The sequence below is a fragment of the Bos mutus genome, chromosome 5 (genome assembly GCF_027580195.1).
Source record: "Bos mutus isolate GX-2022 chromosome 5, NWIPB_WYAK_1.1, whole genome shotgun sequence".
Classification (NCBI taxonomy): domain Eukaryota; kingdom Metazoa; phylum Chordata; class Mammalia; order Artiodactyla; family Bovidae; genus Bos; species Bos mutus.
The window spans coordinates 15,265,676-15,281,445 of record NC_091621.1 but is presented as its reverse complement, the minus strand read 5'-3'; the positions used below and the strand labels follow the sequence as shown (position 1 = coordinate 15,281,445).

Here is a 15,770-nt window from a genome sequence, read left to right as displayed (position 1 = left end):
TAAGCCTAGAATCCTGACTCAGAGAATCCTGAATCAGAGGGGTTCTAGACTTAGAGGTCATAGACCGAGAGAAAAACATGTTTAACTCAGAGGGTCTCTCAAACTGATCTGATTTCAGAGGTCCCTAGATGGTGACTTCCCTTGTAGCTCAGTCGGTAAACAATCTGCCTGCAACGCAGGAGACTGGGTTCGATTCCTGGGCTGGGAAGATCCCCTGGAGAAGGAAATGGCAACCCACTCCAGTATTCTTGCCCGGAGAATTCCATGGACAGAGAAACCTGGAGGGCTATAGTCAATGAGGTCGCAAGAGTCGTACAGGACTTAGCGACTAACCACCACCACCACATTGAGATGCTTTAAAACTGTATTCTCTATGAGGAATCCCATCAACGCTGCCCTTTATGTGGCCTTTACAAACTGAACTAAAATACCCTACAGACATCTAACATTCTGGATCTATTCCAAAGCAGTTCAAGCTCAGAGTTATACCCCAAGAATCCCTGAGTAAGTGTTGACACTAAATCTGTTAAGTCTGGGGAAGGCAAACGTCTCAATTTGCCATGTCCTGCCCCCTGAGGAATAATGTCCTGCTCCACGAGCTAGGGGAATTTTATAGCTGAGGGGTCCTGTTCCCTGGAAATATTACCGGCGACTCTGGGGAGGCAATAATCACAGATGGGGAGTTTCAGATGGTTGCCTTTAGAATCGTAGAAGATGCAGCTACTTGAGCCATGTTAGGAGGCTGCCTCCCGCTTCCTTTTTTCTCTCCCATGCCTGAAAATGATAGGAAATGCCGGCAAGTTTCAGGAGTAACAAGTCGGAGTTGGCGAAGTGCTCACAAGAGTACCACGGGGAAAGGGGGTGGACTGGGCCATAATGGGAATATCCAGCAATCGATTCCCAGTGCTTTGCTTTTGGGTTCCCCTTACTCTAGTCTGGAGCTATACAGAGCTTGAAAGTTCGGGCTCCAAGCCTGGGGCTTTCTAATTTCTTTTAAAGAAGGCTTAAATAAGACAACGGTTACTCTACCACCACCGAACTGGGACAAGGTTCTGACTCCGTTTGTCCCTATCCGCGCCCCGTAGGTCTTGTTTTGCTCAGCTCGCGCGTCACACGTCTTCTCGCGGGTCCGGCTGTACCTGGCTGCTCCCGATTGGCTAAGGTAAGCCTCTCGCCCTTCCTAATTGGAAGCTGAGACTGGGAGTGCACGCCCTTTCCGTCGTAGAGTTTGGTTGAACCTGAGGCGCGGGGGAGAAGTGGGGAAACTGGAATTTCCCGCGGAGCTGACGGCGCTTGCTCTCCCCCTACTCGTTTTAATTCCACGCGCTCCAAAATATCCGCCATGGAGAAATCTTGGTAATGACCTAATCCCCGTAAGCATCCCAGGAACACATCTGACCCCTGCCCTAATCCCTCCCCTCCCCGCCGCCGAGGGAGAATTATGGGTAATTGATTTTTCTGGTTCCCCCAGAGAATTCTGGGTAACTAGTTATTTCCTTCACGTCCCCCTACCCCCCGCCCCAACTGTGGGTAACTGGCCAGTCTTATTTTCCCCTAGCGAATCCTGGGTAGCATTGCAGAGGATTCTGGGAAACTGACTTACCTTGTTCTGCCCTTTCAACCATCTACCCCTATCCCTAATTCTGGGAAACAAGCACTTTACCCACCTCTACCTAACCCCTACCCCCACAGTTGCTGCTCCTGACATTGATGGTTCAGGGATGAACCAGGCAAGTGAGCAGCCCTGAAGGAGGGTGAAAAGGAGGTCAGGGATTAAGTTAACTAGTGGGGTCCTGGGAGTTCAGAGTACCTTAGAGGAGAAGAGCAAGGGACAACACCTTCTCCCACCTCTACCCCAGTGCCGATTCCCTTCCTGCCTGTTTCATCCCCTGCCTTGTATTCTTACATCTTCTGCCTGCCTTGTCTCCGTCCTGCCAGTAAAACCTAGAACACACTCAATACAAGTACCTGGGCCTACCCGTGACTTAGCTCCCTCTTTCCCTTTGCAGGTCAGGATGTCCATTCTAGGTCCAGTGATGTCCTGCTGATTGGGTCAGGCATCCAAAGGGGCTGTGGCAAGGGAGGGTGTGTGACACGGGTCAGTCTGCTGCTATCGTCATCATCACCATCATGAACTTCGAGGGTCTGGACCCTGGACTTGCAGAGTATGCCCCGGCCATGCATTCTGCCCTGGATCCTGTCCTGGATGCCCACCTGAACCCGAGTCTGCTACAGAACGTGGAGCTGGACCCGGAGGGAGTGGCCCTAGAGGCTCTTCCAGTCCAGGAGTCAGTGCACATAATGGAAGGTGTCTACTCTGAGTTGCACAGTGTGGTGGCTGAAGTGGGTGTGCCTGTCTCCGTCTCCCACTTTGACTTGCACGAGGAGATGCTGTGGGTGGGAAGCCATGGGGTAAGAACTGTACCCCTTTGAAAGGGCTGAAAGGAGATATTGGGGGTCTCTTACCTGGTTTTAGCCCAAGAACAACTGCTTTGCAGGGAGCCAGAACTGAGTTGAGGTGATGGAGTTAGCTGGGTTTCTAAATCAAGCCAAGAGGAAGGGAGGGGAGGGAGAAGGAGGGAGTCATAGAATGTAGAGATGGATTACATCGGTGTTCTTATTCAGAAGGTATCCCACTTCTTCCACAATTTGTCCATTCCATGCTTTGATTAATCTTGATAATTACGCATTCAGTTAGTCTATAGCCATCTGAATACAGTCTCTAATGCTCTTCCTCTGTTTTCCATTTTTATAATTATAGGATGTTTTCTTTTTGACCATGCCAGCCGCTTTGGGGATCTTAGTACCCCTGACCAGAGATCAAACCCGGGCCTGGGCAGTGAAAGCATGGAGTCCTAACCACTGGACAGGCAGGGAATTCCCTAATTACAGAATGTTTAACTCCTGTTTCTGCACATATTACATGGAATCATTTTGTCTTTGGCTGACTTTAATCTCTCCAGGAGCAGTTATCATTGTTCATTTTTAAAAATGTATCCATATTGCCAATATGCTCGGGAGCCCAAAGATTTTGGAAGAAATAACATGGTGTCCATGGTTTATTTACTTTCCATAGGATGTGAATTGTTTTTCTGTTGGAAAGAGTGAATTTTTTGGTAATACATTCATTTCAGTAGGCACTGTCTACTGCTAGACTAGGCTCAGGGAATAAAGCTTAATAAAACATAATCTTTGCCCTCAAGGAGGTCACAGGACAATGAAGGAAAAAACCCAAGTATATGAATGTAATTTTATGGCATTTTATTTTATTTTTTATTTTTTTTAAATTTTATGGCATTTTAAAAGAAACTAAAAAGTGTTTAACTTAATAATTATGAATTTGGGATATGAACTTAATAAATGCCAGTGTGAAAATACGTACTGGATGTTGGTGAGCAAAGAAGAGAATTAGAGGATCTCCAGAAGGAAGTGACACCTGAGCTCAGTCTTGAGAGATGCGTAGGAGCCAGATGAAAAAGGGGGAAATTCCGTTTTGGGAAAAGCAATGGAATAAACAATGATTCCCAAGCTAGTACACAGCTTGGTGATTGCACAGTGCAGGAACTACAAGCAGGTAGGGTTTACTGGAATGGAAGATGAAGCTGAAGAGTTAAAGACTTCTCTTCAGCCAATGTTTTTGAGCACCTTTTAGGTGCCAGACCTTGTTCTGAAGTCTAAGTTTTGAATAAGCATTTTAAAAGGCAACAAATATATTTATGACATATCCTTAAGAAAAATAGAATCCATAAGAAAAGTACCGTGGAGTTAGGGGGTTGAGGTATTGAAAGATGTGAGGTATTGCTGTTTTAGATATATGGTCAAGGGAAGGGCTTTCCGATAAAGGCACACTTGAGTGGAGACCTGGATGCAGGCCAGGATGTCCATTCTAATCTCCCTGGAAGGAAGGGAAGGAACCATGCAGTTGTCTGTGGGAGGACAGTCTGGAAAGCCTTATAAGCTCTGTTAAAAGAGCTTGGACTTGATTCTTTAGTTCACTAAAGGTTTTTATCCAGAATGACAAGGTCCAGTTTGCATCTTAGGTGGAGTGCTTAAGTAGCAGTATAGAGTTTGATTTAAGGAGGATGGGATAGGACTCCATGAGGTCAGTGCACAGAATTTTGTAGTAGTTCACCTAAAATGTGATGAAGCCCTGAATGAAGCACTATAGAGATTTATATGTCAGAACAGATTTGGCAAGTATTTAGGAAGTTAAATTTAAGTCAACTACCAGTGACTTACTCCACTGGGTAGATCATGGTACCATAGGGAATACAGTTAAGAAGAATTGAAATGGGGGAAAATGGTGAGTTTTATTTAGGATGTAATGAGTTTGTGTTCTCATGGAATAGCTAAAGAGAGGCATGTGGTAGGTATTTGGATGTACAAGTCTGAAACTTGAGGCAATGGTCTGGGCTAGGGGAAAAAATCCGGTTTAAGCTGAATGTTTAAACCTTAAGAGTGGGTAAAATTAGGAAGACAAGTAGGGTGAGAAGATGGTGGGCTTGGAATAGTCACGTTTCAAGAGTGGTCATAAGGGTTGCACATAAGGAGAAGATATGAGCTAAGAGTCAGGAGAGAAACCAGGAGTGGATGATGTCATAGGAGCCAAGGGTGGCATGAGTTTCAGTCTCTCTGTTCTAGCCTGTGACCCACAGTACACATTTCCCAGATGGCTTGTGGAGATGAGGACTTGACTGTGGGACACAAGACTGCCACCTGGCCAGTGGAGGATTGGACCTGTGTCCCTAACCTTCTGAGTACTGTTCTAACAAACTGAGGCATTACCTTTTCAGCAGGGTCATTGTGAGGATAAAATGAGGTAGAGTTTATAAAAGTACTTTGTAAAGTATTAAATGAACATAAGATAGTATTCTCAGTGTTTTTATCATAACATATAAATATCTTTATATTTAAAGATACTGTATCATATTATATAAGATTGGTGCCCAGCTTTATGCCTTAGTCACTGCCAGCCAGAAAGGCCAGGCAAGAATGGAGGAAAAACTGAGCAATGTCTAGTTCTCTGATTTGTATCTGGGATAGCCTTGCCGCTCCAGTCAGGGTGTCTCTCATCTTTTCATCCACTACAGGGCCATGCCACATCATTTTTCGGCCCAACTTTGGAGCGCTACTCATCATTTCAGGTCAATGGCAGTGACGACATCCGCCAGATCCAGAGCCTGGAGAATGGCATCCTTTTTCTTACCAAGAACAACCTCAAGTATATGGCCCGAGGGGGCCTCATTATATTTGATTACCTGTAAGTGGCTTCTTACCTCTGGACTGGGGAAGGGGATCCCTTACAGAGTGGGAAGGGTAAAGGATTGGAAACTTTGGAAACCCTGGCCCCTGAGCTTTTCATCTCCCACAGGCTGGATGAGAGTGAAGATATGCACAGCCTGTTGCTGACTGACAGCAGCACTCTGCTCATTGGTGGGCTGCAGAACCACATATTAGAGATTGACCTGAACACTGTCCAGGAGACTCAGAAGGTACAAGTGGGACGCAGGCAGGGCCTGAGGTTATTGGGGGCAGTATAAACTGGAAATGCCTATGATGCTCATATGACCTTTCTGTTCCTTTGGTCTGTGGGAAGAATCATTCTCACCGGTTTCTCCCGCTTCCCTCACAGTACACAGTTGAGACACCTGGAGTCACTATCATGAGACAGACGAATCGCTTCTTCTTCTGTGGCCACACATCTGGCAAGGTGAATGACTAAGTTCCATTTTTCCTCCCACCTTGGGGCTCTGTTTCACCAGATATGTGATTGGGCTCTGTTTTTTACTCAATTCTGGGGCTCAGTAGTTGGGGAGGTGGGAGGAGTGAATTGAGTTCCTACTCAGCCATGTTATACTATGAGATTATCTTTGAGCCTGATATTTTCTGTGGTAAGTGGGGTATCTTAGAGGCAAAAGGGTAAACAAGTTCTCTTTGGGGTCCCTTCCAGATCATGGCTTCTCTTTTTGCTTTTTTTTGTGCTTTAATTGCCTGTATTGTGGTGCTAGTGGTATAGAACCTGCCTGCCAGTGCAGGAGACATAAGAGACGTGGGTTCAATCCCTGGGTCAGAAAGATCCCCTGGAGGAGGGCATGGCACCCCACTCCAGCATTCTTGCCTGGAGAATCCCATGGACAGAGGAGCCTGGCAGGGCTCACATAGAGTTGGGCTGACTGCAGCGACTTGGCACACACACATTGTAGAGCCTTAGTTCTTTTGGCAGGGGCCTCACAGGGTTAGGCAGATGGTGGGTCCTATTCCTGATAACAGTGCTGGCAGATAACGAAGATCTCTCTTCTTCAGGTTTCTCTGCGAGATCTCCGTACTTTTAAGGTGGAACATGAGTTCGATGCCTTCTCAGGGAGCCTGTCAGATTTTGACGTGCATGGCAACCTGCTGGCCACCTGTGGCTTCTCCAGCCGCCTTACTGGTCTGGCCTGTGACCGTTTCCTCAAAGTTTATGATCTACGCATGATGCGTGCCATCACACCACTTCAAGTTCACGTGGATCCTGCCTTCTTACGCTTCATCCCTACATATACTTCTCGTCTTGCTATCATCTCCCAGTCAGGTATGAAGGGGACATAGGATGGGATAAGAGTCGATGAATGAAAGAGGGGATCTAGGAGCAAGAAGGAGTGTACTCCCTGAAATTTTTTTGCTGGGAAAAAAGTAACCTTTCTAAGGGGTCTCAGGGTCTCACTTAGGTTTGGTAAGAGATTAGAGCTTTTATTTTCTCCCTGGATGTGAAGAGCACATATGCAAAAAATACAGGTAGAGCAGGCAGACAACTAGAGAACTGGTCTCCAGTGAGTAGCAAACCTCCTTGTGATTTATGGGAGGCACCAGATGGTATTTCCTCTTATCTCTAGGCATGGATTTGGGGCCCATCTTTTCTTGAACCAGGGGAAGAGAGTAGGAAGGGCATAACAAGATGGCTCCCTTTCACCTTCCAGGGCTCAGTGGGCTTCCTCCTCCCTCCTAGGGCAGTGCCAGTTTTGTGAGCCCACAGGCCTGGCCAACCCAGCAGACATCTTTCATGTGAATCCTGTGGGACCTCTGCTAATGACGTTTGATGTGTCAGCCAGCAAGCAGGCCCTCGCTTTTGGGGATTCTGAGGGCTGTGTGCACCTCTGGACTGATTCCCCTGAGCCTTCCTTCAACCCGTACTCCCGTGAGACCGAGTTTGCTTTGCCCTGTCTCGTGGACTCACTGCCGCCTCTGGACTGGAGCCAGGACCTACTGCCTCTTTCCCTCATCCCTGTCCCGCTCACCACTGACACGCTTCTCTCTGATTGGCCTGCTGCCAACTCTGCTCCAGCTCCCAGGTTGTACCTCCCATCTGGGCCAAAAGGAGGGAGGGGGAAAGGGCCAAGATACCAGGAGTCTCGGCAAGCCCTGTTACTATTCTCCTTCTTTCCTGATTGTTGTCTACTCTTAGTATTTTTTTTTCTGGTCCCTTGGGGATTGGGAATTGGATGGGCAGACACCACAGTCTTCAAGCCCTAGAACTATACTACATTATAGGCGAGCACCGCCTGTGGATGCAGAGATTCTGCGCACCATGAAGAAGGTGGGCTTCATCGGCTATGCACCCAATCCCCGCACCAGGCTGCGAAATCAGGTTTGTTCAGAGGGGAGAGGGTCAGCCCTCGCCCCAGCCCATTGGTGTTTCTCCTTTGTCTTTAGTAATTCTCCCTAGTTTTTGTTTTTAGTCAGTCAACAAAGGTTTTTGAAGCCTACTGAATTGGAAGTATTATACTAGGTGTTAGGGTTCAGATACATAAGAGATAGGGTCCTTGCTCTTTAGAGCTTTAGTGTTTGGTTGTTGAAGATAAGACCTATCCATGGCAGAAGTTATTTATGCTTTATCATTAAATGCTAAAGGAATGTTAGAAGCAGTCAGTGTTAGAGCTGTTTAGAGAGAAAAGGGTACTCTGGTCAGAGGCTAGACTGGTCAGAAAGGGCATACTCCACGAGGTGGGTGTTGAGCTGGAAGGATGAAAGACGGGTAAGTAGATAGTAACGGGAGCCTTTCAGGATGAGAGAACAGTGTTAGTAGAGGTCTCAGGAGGTCTAACTGACAGGGACCATGTTGGACCGGCTGTTAGTGTTGGGAATCAATGAGAAATGAAGTTTTGAACGGCCCTGGTTGTGAAACCTTGTGCGTACCAGTGTACAGCGGAAGCAGTGCACCAAAAAGGCCATGCTGTGGGGGTTAGCTCGGTGGCGGTGTGCTGGACTGAGTGGATTGGGGTGGGGGACCCACTGTGGAAGCATCGGTATCGTCCAGCTGTGATGAGGTAGGGTGATGGCAGTGGGAATGAAAAGGCAGCGGTGGATGCCGAAAACCCCATGAAATTATTAGGTTCGGGACTTGGTGATTGCTTCAGTGTTGGAATAAAAGGTAGGCGGGACCAAAGATCATTATACATCCAACAAGGGTACCTCTTTTTAAAAACCCTAGATTCCTTACCGACTCAAGGAGTCTGACAGTGAATTTGACAGCTTCAGCCAGGTCACTGAGTCACCAATAGGGCGGGAAGAGGAGCCACATCTCCACATGGTCTCTAAGAAGTACCGCAAGGTGCTGGGGGATACCAAGGAAGGGGCCCTCTGGGATGTGGGGGCAGGTTCCTGGGAAAGGTGGTCATCGGAGAAAGGATTGAAGGGCTCATTCAAGAAGCCTTTGCCTATCCCTCTGGACTTGGGAAGGGTCTGGGGGGAGGTTATGGTTACTGCAGAGATTTAGGGGGCTCTGAGGACATCTTCATCTTGCTCAGACTATTTCTGCCTCAGGTGACCATCAAATACTCCAAGCTAGGGCTGGAGGACTTTGACTTCAAGCACTACAATAAGACGCTGTTTGCTGGATTGGAGCCCCACATCCCCAATGCCTACTGTAACTGCATGATCCAGGTAAGGCTGGGTATTCCCACGACTGGAAGATGGCTACTGCTTTTCTTCTCTCTGGGCCCCTCAACCCCTCTTTTTCTAGGTCTCCCTAACCAAGTGGCCAAGTCCACTATAGTCTCCTCTGCCATTCTTTCTTGCCCCACAGCCTGCAAGTCCCCCATGAGCTCCTCTTCTTCAGTGGACTCAAGCTTTGTGTTCTCCACCATCTCTTAGCCTTCCCACCACTCCTTCTCCCTGTGCCAGTTGTCCGCATCAGATCTCCTGCTCTTCCCTCCAGGTGCTCTATTTCCTGGAGCCTGTGCGCTGTCTAATCCAGAACCACCTTTGCCAGAAGGAGTTCTGCCTGGCCTGCGAGCTGGGCTTCCTCTTCCACATGTTGGACCTCTCCCGAGGCGACCCCTGTCAGGTCAGTGCCTGGAGACCTGGGACAATAAAAGGGGAAAGGAGGGGGATAGTAGGCAGGGTCATCACTCTTGCCAGTAATCACAGAAGAGGAAATAACCCTTTTCCACCGACACACTTCCTGGATTCCAGGGCAGTAATTTTCTTCGAGCATTCCGCACCATTCCTGAGGCCTCAGCCCTTGGTCTGATTTTGGCTGACTCAGATGAGGCTTCGGGCAAGGGCAACCTGGCCAGGCTCATTCAGAGGTGGAACCGTTTCATTCTCACGCAACTTCATCAAGATTTGCAGGAGCTGGAAGTACCCCAGGCTTACCGAGGTGCTGGAGGCAGGTATGGAATAGTTAAAGTCACCACGGCAGGCCCCTCTGTGACTAAAAGGGTGTCCTGACTCCCTCAGTGTGCATATCTTGCCCTGTCCACTCTTAGCAGCTTTTGCTCATCGGGGGACTCTGTCATTGGGCAGCTGTTCAGCTGTGAGATGGAAAATTGCAGCCTCTGCCGCTGTGGCAGTGAGACCGTGCGAGCCTCATCCACACTGCTCTTCACGCTCTCTTACCCTGAGGGTAGCAACAGTGGTATACCCTGCAGCCGGGGTGGGGGGGTGCTCCCCCAGGTGTCCTGAAACATCAAGGAGAAGGGTGTTGGGGGGCTCACGGTGGGGATAGGGAGGACCTGGAGTGAAGCATCCAGTTTCCCCTCAGATAAAACCGGGAAGAACTGTGACTTTGCTCAGGTGTTGAAGCGAAGCATCTGCCTGGAGCAGAATACACAGGCCTGGTGTGACAACTGTGAAAAGTACCAGCCCACGGTGAGTGGGCGCTTGCCCTGGGCCAGAGTCCTGCCACATGGGGGACTCAGCTGTGGTCTCATCTGGGACAGACTAGGTCAGCACCACCATCCAGAGATCTCTAGTGGGTGGGAAGAACCCCAGTTGGAGGACGCAGATCCAGGCCTAAACTGTTCCCGTCCAGGTTTCTTTCCCAGTGGGCCTCCTGCCATTCCTTGTTTGTTTCATTCTCTCAGATCCAGACCCGCAACATCCGCCATCTGCCAGATATTCTTGTCATCAACTGTGAGGTGAACAGTTTGAAAGAAGCTGATTTCTGGAGGATGCAGGCTGAGGTCAGGACTTAGGTTGGAAATAGAGTGCTAGGAGTACTTTTTAGTTTTCTTCCTCTTTTAACCTCCATATATGATTCATGTTCTCCGAGGAACTGGATGTTTTCTCCTTGTGTGCAGGTTGCCTTCAAGATGGCAATAAAGAAGCATAGTGGGGAAATCTCCAAGAATAAGGAGTTTGCTTTGGCTGATTGGTAGGTATTGTCTGTAGAGTGGTCAAAGGATTGAACTACCCAGTGGCCCCTCTTGTCACTGGTCAGATCTCCTTAGAACAAATTTCCAATTCTCCTGTCCTGATAGGAAGGAACTAGGCAGTCCAGAGGGCATACTGATGTGTCCCTCCATTGAGGAGTTGAAGAATGTCTGGCTTCCTTTCTCCATTCAAATGAAGATGACCAAGAACAAAGGGCTGGATGTTTGCAATTGGACTGATGGGGATGAGATGCAGGTTGTTGAAAAACTGGGAAGAGGAGGGGGAATAAGGGAAAGAAGGTTGGGGAATTCCCTGGTGGTCCAGTGGTTAGGACTCGGTGCTTTCACTGCTGGGGCCCTGGGTTCAATTCCCTGGTCAGGGAACTAAAATCCCATAAGCCTTGTGGCATGACCAAAAAACAAAAGGGAGAGATGGGGCAGAAGCAGGGCAAGGGAAAGGTGGAACTTTTAGTTTCCCTTAGTATAGGGGGAAAAAGAGAATAAGGCCTAGTATTCACCAGCTATGGGCTTTTGTAGAGTGACTCAGTTCAGTGCTGGGAGTCATAGTTAGGCTAGGATGGAAAGAACCCAACCTGGTCCCCTATCCCCATCCCCCAAGCTCCCTGTCCTCTATCCCCATTCCCCTTCCTTCCCCACCCTTAAACTTAGCTTAGCAGCCTGGGTACCCCCCTCACAGTGGGGCCCAGCCAGGGCAGAGGAAGAGCATGGTGTCTATGTGTATGACCTGATGGCAACTGTGGTACACATCCTGGACTCACGCACAGGGGGCAGCCTGGTGGCTCACATCAAAGTTGGAGAGACCTACCACCAGCGCAAGGAGGTGAGTGAGGTAATACAGGGCAGGAATATTCCTGGTGGTAGCCACAGTGGAATCCCAGTTCTGTCCTCATCTTGAGTCTGAGCCAGAATGCTCTAGCCATCACTTTGGCATCCTCTGTATCTCCACAGGGTGTTACCCACCAGCAGTGGTATCTCTTCAACGACTTTCTCATTGAACCTATCGATAAGGTTAGTTGTAACACATTCCATTCCCCCTTGCATCTCCCCTTTCCCTGGCATCCTCATCCTCAGTACCCAAGAGAATGCCAGGCAGATTCAGGAGGAGGGATGGGTCCTCAGTAGTAAAAAGCATTAGCAAAGCTAAATATAGCACCTGAGTCCTTCTCTCTGACTTGGGATAAAGGGGAAGAAAGGCGTATATGTCGACCATTAGGTGCTTTTTCTTTTATAGCATGAAGCTGTGCAGTTTGACATGAATTGGAAAGTGCCTGCTATCCTTTATTACATTAAAAGGAATCTTAATTCCAAATACAACCTGAACAGTAAGTAGTATAGCATAGACCCAAGGGTGTGAGCAATAAGATTCATCTTCAGGAAGAGATCTGGAAAACAGCTTATTAGGATTGGCAACCAGTGTTAATATTTCCAGGGACAGTAGAGTGATTCTGCTCATCAGGCCTTAAATTTAGAAACTGGGGATCCTGAGGGTGTAGTGGGAACAGGTGATGAGGGGTGATATCTGAAAATGGCTAAGGTTATGATTTTGAGCTTATCTCCAAGTAAGGATCTCTTCTTTTGTGTGTGTGTGGTAATAAACTATATTATTCTAGACTTTATTTTTTTTTAATTCTGGATTTTCTAAGGTAAAGTCCAAAGTGAAAATTTCACTCCTTTCTGTTTTGTTTTGTTTTTTTCTTAGCATATTTCCTGGTAATTTCTGATTTGACCTGTTTGTTGGCCTGTTCTGTTCATCAGACATGATCTTTTTAGTCACATGCTTCGATTACTGGGATCACAGTGTAGACCCAGTCTGTAGTCAGCCACTCTGGTTTCCCTCCCCTGGTCACTTCCCTCTCCACAGCCATCTGTCTTCTGGATTCTCCCCTCCAGTTAAGAATCCTATTGAGGCAAGTGTTCTGCTGGCTGAAGCCTCATTAGCACGGAAGCAGCGGAAAACACATACTACTTTTATTCCCCTGATGCTGAATGAGATGCCACAGGTTGGGGACTTGGTGGGCCTGGACGCTGAGTTTGTCACCCTTAATGAGGTAACCAAGACCAAAAGAGTGGGGTGTTAGAACATAACTCTGGGGAAATCAGGAGTCACAAGCATTTTTCTGGTTTCCTTATGAACTCTTATATAGGAAGAAGCAGAGCTGCGCAGTGATGGCACCAAGTCTACCATCAAGCCAAGCCAGATGTCAGTGGCGAGGATTACCTGCGTTAGGGGCCAGGGACCCAATGAGGGTATCCCCTTCATTGATGACTACATCTCTACCCAGGAGCAGGTATTAGGATGTGGATGTGCAAATGTGACAGACCCTGTGCTTCTACAGAAGGCCCTAGAACCTGGGGACGAATGGCAGGGGGAACTGTGCATTTCGCTTCTTGTGTGACTTGACCTTTTCTGTATCCCTAGGTGGTAGATTACTTGACTCAGTACTCAGGGATAAAGCCAGGAGACCTTGATGCCAAGATTTCCTCTAAGCACCTCACAACTCTAAAGTCTACCTACTTAAAGCTTCGTTTTCTCATAGACATTGGAGTCAAGTTTGTGGGTCACGGTCTGCAAAAGGACTTCCGGGTCATCAACCTCATGGTTTGGGCAGGGCTCTTTTAAGAGTCTTTCTTTGTGCGGGCCCCCCAGGGTATACATTGTGTTTTGGGAAAATGGGAAATTATGGATCCCCTGCACTCAGTATCCCACTGTTTTATCCCTGGCAGGTGCCGAAGGACCAAGTCCTTGACACTGTTTATCTATTTCACATGCCCCGGAAACGAATGATTTCCCTGCGATTCCTTGCTTGGTACTTTCTAGGTGAGTTCCTCTGCCTTGTACATCCTTGTGTGGAACAACAGCATGAAAATGTGTGAGAGGCCAAGGGGAATAGGGATAACCCTGAATTACTGGTGAGAGTTACAGGTGGATTTAATTAGCTTCAGTATCCCTTTTGTGCACTAGGGATGGTGTTTGGCTCTTTCCCTTAACGGCAGTCAGGGATTTTTTGTTTATTGAGAGTGGGGATATGAGTAGAGGACATATTCTTACCTTCCTTTGCTAGGTCCCAAACTATTCCACCTCTGCTTCCCCTAGACCTGAAGATTCAAGGGGAGACCCATGACAGTATTGAGGATGCCCGCACAGCCCTTCAGCTTTACCGAAAGTATCTGGAACTAAGCAAAAATGGCACTGAGCCTGAGTCCTTCCACAAAGTTCTCAAGAGCCTTTACGAGAAAGGTCGAAAGATGGACTGGAAGGTGCCTGAGCCTGAGGGCCAGACAAGTCCCAAGAGTAAGGCCTGGGATGGGACAGGGGAAACTGGCCTGGGTGGGTTGTGAAGATTATAGCCACCATAATAAGAACAATGAAAGTGAAAGTGAAGTCGCTCAGTCATGTCCGAGTCTTTTCAACCCCATGGACTGTAGCCTGCCAGGCTCCTCTGTCCATGGGATTCTCAGGCAAGAATACTAGAGTGGGTTGCTGTTTTTTTCCTTTGCCAAATAAGAACAATGGTGATGTTAAAACAGTACCACGCCAGCCTTCTGTTTGTAATAGAAAGCACTTAACGGTTTACAAAGCACTTATTCCTTCCAATATTCAGTGAAATCAGAAATCAGTTTTATTATTGAAGCTCTCTATTGGTCCTAACCTTCTCTTTCCCAATTCTAAAAAGTTTGGGGGAGGTCCATGCCTTTTTTTCTCCTGCATTTTTCCTTCATAAGAAATGTCCCAGGTGCTTTTTCTCCTGACTCACCTTAGGAGTCAATGCTCTTGGTTTTGTCTCTGACAGATGCAGCTGTCTTCTCTTCAGTGCTGGCACTCTGACCTCATGCTCTCCCAACGAACAGCTCCCTCCCTTTAGTGTTCTGTGGCCCCAGAACTGGGAGATGAGTTCTCAAGTTTGCTATACGCTGTATACTCCCAGAATTGGACTTGCTCAGGGTCTACAGATGGTGCTATTAATAGAACTGGAATGCAGCAGGATTGTTGCAGAAGGTCTAGGAGCCAGATTACTTTTTCATCCTTTGCAAAATAGTGGGCCAGAAACAGCCTGGAATTGACCCAGATGGAAAGTAATTCGTGTTCTTAATAATTATCCTGGGTAATTAATACACAGGTAAAGAAGCTCCTGGAACCAAAATGCTCAGTTCCTACTGAAGTCCCGGACACTGATAGGATACAACAGAAACTCAAGACCTAGCCTAAGTCTGGCTGCTTGAGGGTTGCCCAGAGGGGCCAGCATTTAGAGTCTGGTGGTCCCAGCAAACCAGTGTTGCCATCATCATCATTGCCAAAAGGGCCTTTGAGTCCTAGACAAAGCTTGGCTGCTGGCTTCACTCCTGCTGACAGCTGAGAAACCTGTCTTCCATCCACTCTCCTGTCCCAAGTTTTGTTTTCTTGCTATTTTTTTAAAATTCTTGTTTTAAACTGCATGTTTTGTAAAATAAAAACAAAAATATTATTGAGTGTCATCTATTTCATTAGAAATATCTGCATGTGGGGTTCTCTGACTTCAGCCTCCTCTCCTTTGTGTTGGCTTTTTATTGGGTTGGCCAAGAAATTCCTTCAGCTTTTGAGTAAAAATAAAGGACACATTTTTCATTTTCACCAATAACTTGGTTGAACAGCCATTTTGTTTCACTACCTTCTGCCATTTTTCAAGCAACTCCATAATTCCATTTTCCCAAAACTTTTCTTTTTGAACAAAGGACTGTTCCAGGTGCCTTGTACAGTCTTCCAGAGAATTGAAATTTTTTTCACTAAGAGAATTTTGTAAAGACCAAAATTAATGGAAATCCAAAGGTGCAATGTCTGGTGAATACAACAGATGCATCAGAACTTCCCAGCCAAGCTGGAACAGTTTTTGCCTGGGCATCAAAGCCTTGCGTTATCCTAATGGAAGACTATGTTTTTTCTGTTAATTCAGGACACTTTCCATTGAGTGCTGGTGTCAGCTGGTCTAACTGGGAGCAGTACTTGGAATTGTTTGGTTTTCTGGAAGGAGCTCATAATAGAGAACTCCCCATCCCACACAACTTCACCTTCTTTGTATAAGGACCAGCCTTTGGTGTAGTTGGTGGTGATTCATTTTGCTTGTGCTATGATCTTTTTTGTGT

The 15,770-nt window shown here is 47.3% G+C and overlaps 1 protein-coding gene and 1 non-coding gene across 16 annotated transcripts; both read left to right on the top strand.

Moving 5' to 3' along the window:
- The first annotated feature begins 1,019 nt into the window (after positions 1-1,019).
- Positions 1,020-15,115, top strand: PAN2 (poly(A) specific ribonuclease subunit PAN2). 15 transcript variants are annotated; one of them, XM_070370394.1, is made up of 26 exons: positions 1,024-1,356; positions 2,010-2,412; positions 5,091-5,260; positions 5,372-5,492; positions 5,633-5,710; positions 6,304-6,571; positions 6,986-7,328; positions 7,528-7,624; positions 8,468-8,587; positions 8,800-8,919; positions 9,194-9,322; positions 9,451-9,650; positions 9,750-9,895; positions 10,022-10,128; positions 10,344-10,442; positions 10,560-10,633; positions 10,740-10,887; positions 11,329-11,481; positions 11,601-11,660; positions 11,884-11,974; positions 12,543-12,700; positions 12,797-12,940; positions 13,072-13,251; positions 13,377-13,470; positions 13,747-13,944; positions 14,444-15,115. In XM_070370394.1, the coding sequence occupies exons 2-26, from the start codon at positions 2,131-2,133 to the stop codon at positions 14,476-14,478; spliced, it is 3,615 nt and encodes a 1,204-aa protein (XP_070226495.1). In that variant the 5' UTR covers positions 1,024-1,356; positions 2,010-2,130; the 3' UTR covers positions 14,479-15,115. The 15 variants fall into 15 exon arrangements, with proteins under 15 accessions (XP_070226502.1, XP_070226505.1, XP_070226503.1 ...); XM_070370391.1 differs by having other exon boundaries at positions 1,025-1,356; positions 9,747-9,895; XM_070370398.1 differs by having other exon boundaries at positions 1,026-1,356; positions 9,750-9,883.
- On the top strand, positions 10,942-11,015 carry TRNAE-UUC (transfer RNA glutamic acid (anticodon UUC)). Its single transcript has one exon. It is a non-coding gene; the product is annotated as a tRNA-Glu (tRNA).
- Positions 15,116-15,770: the final 655 nt, after the last annotated feature.

Bases quoted from the DNA above. Each gene is read 5' to 3' on its own strand.
- PAN2 (XM_070370391.1), top strand. From the start codon at position 2,131: ATGAACTTCGAGGGTCTGGACCCTGGACTTGCAGAGTATGCCCCGGCC. The intron at 5,711-6,303 runs GTGAATGACTAA...TCTCTTCTTCAG, and splicing joins GTGGCCACACATCTGGCAAG to GTTTCTCTGCGAGATCTCCG. The intron at 10,443-10,559 runs GTCAGGACTTAG...CCTTGTGTGCAG, and splicing joins TCTGGAGGATGCAGGCTGAG to GTTGCCTTCAAGATGGCAAT.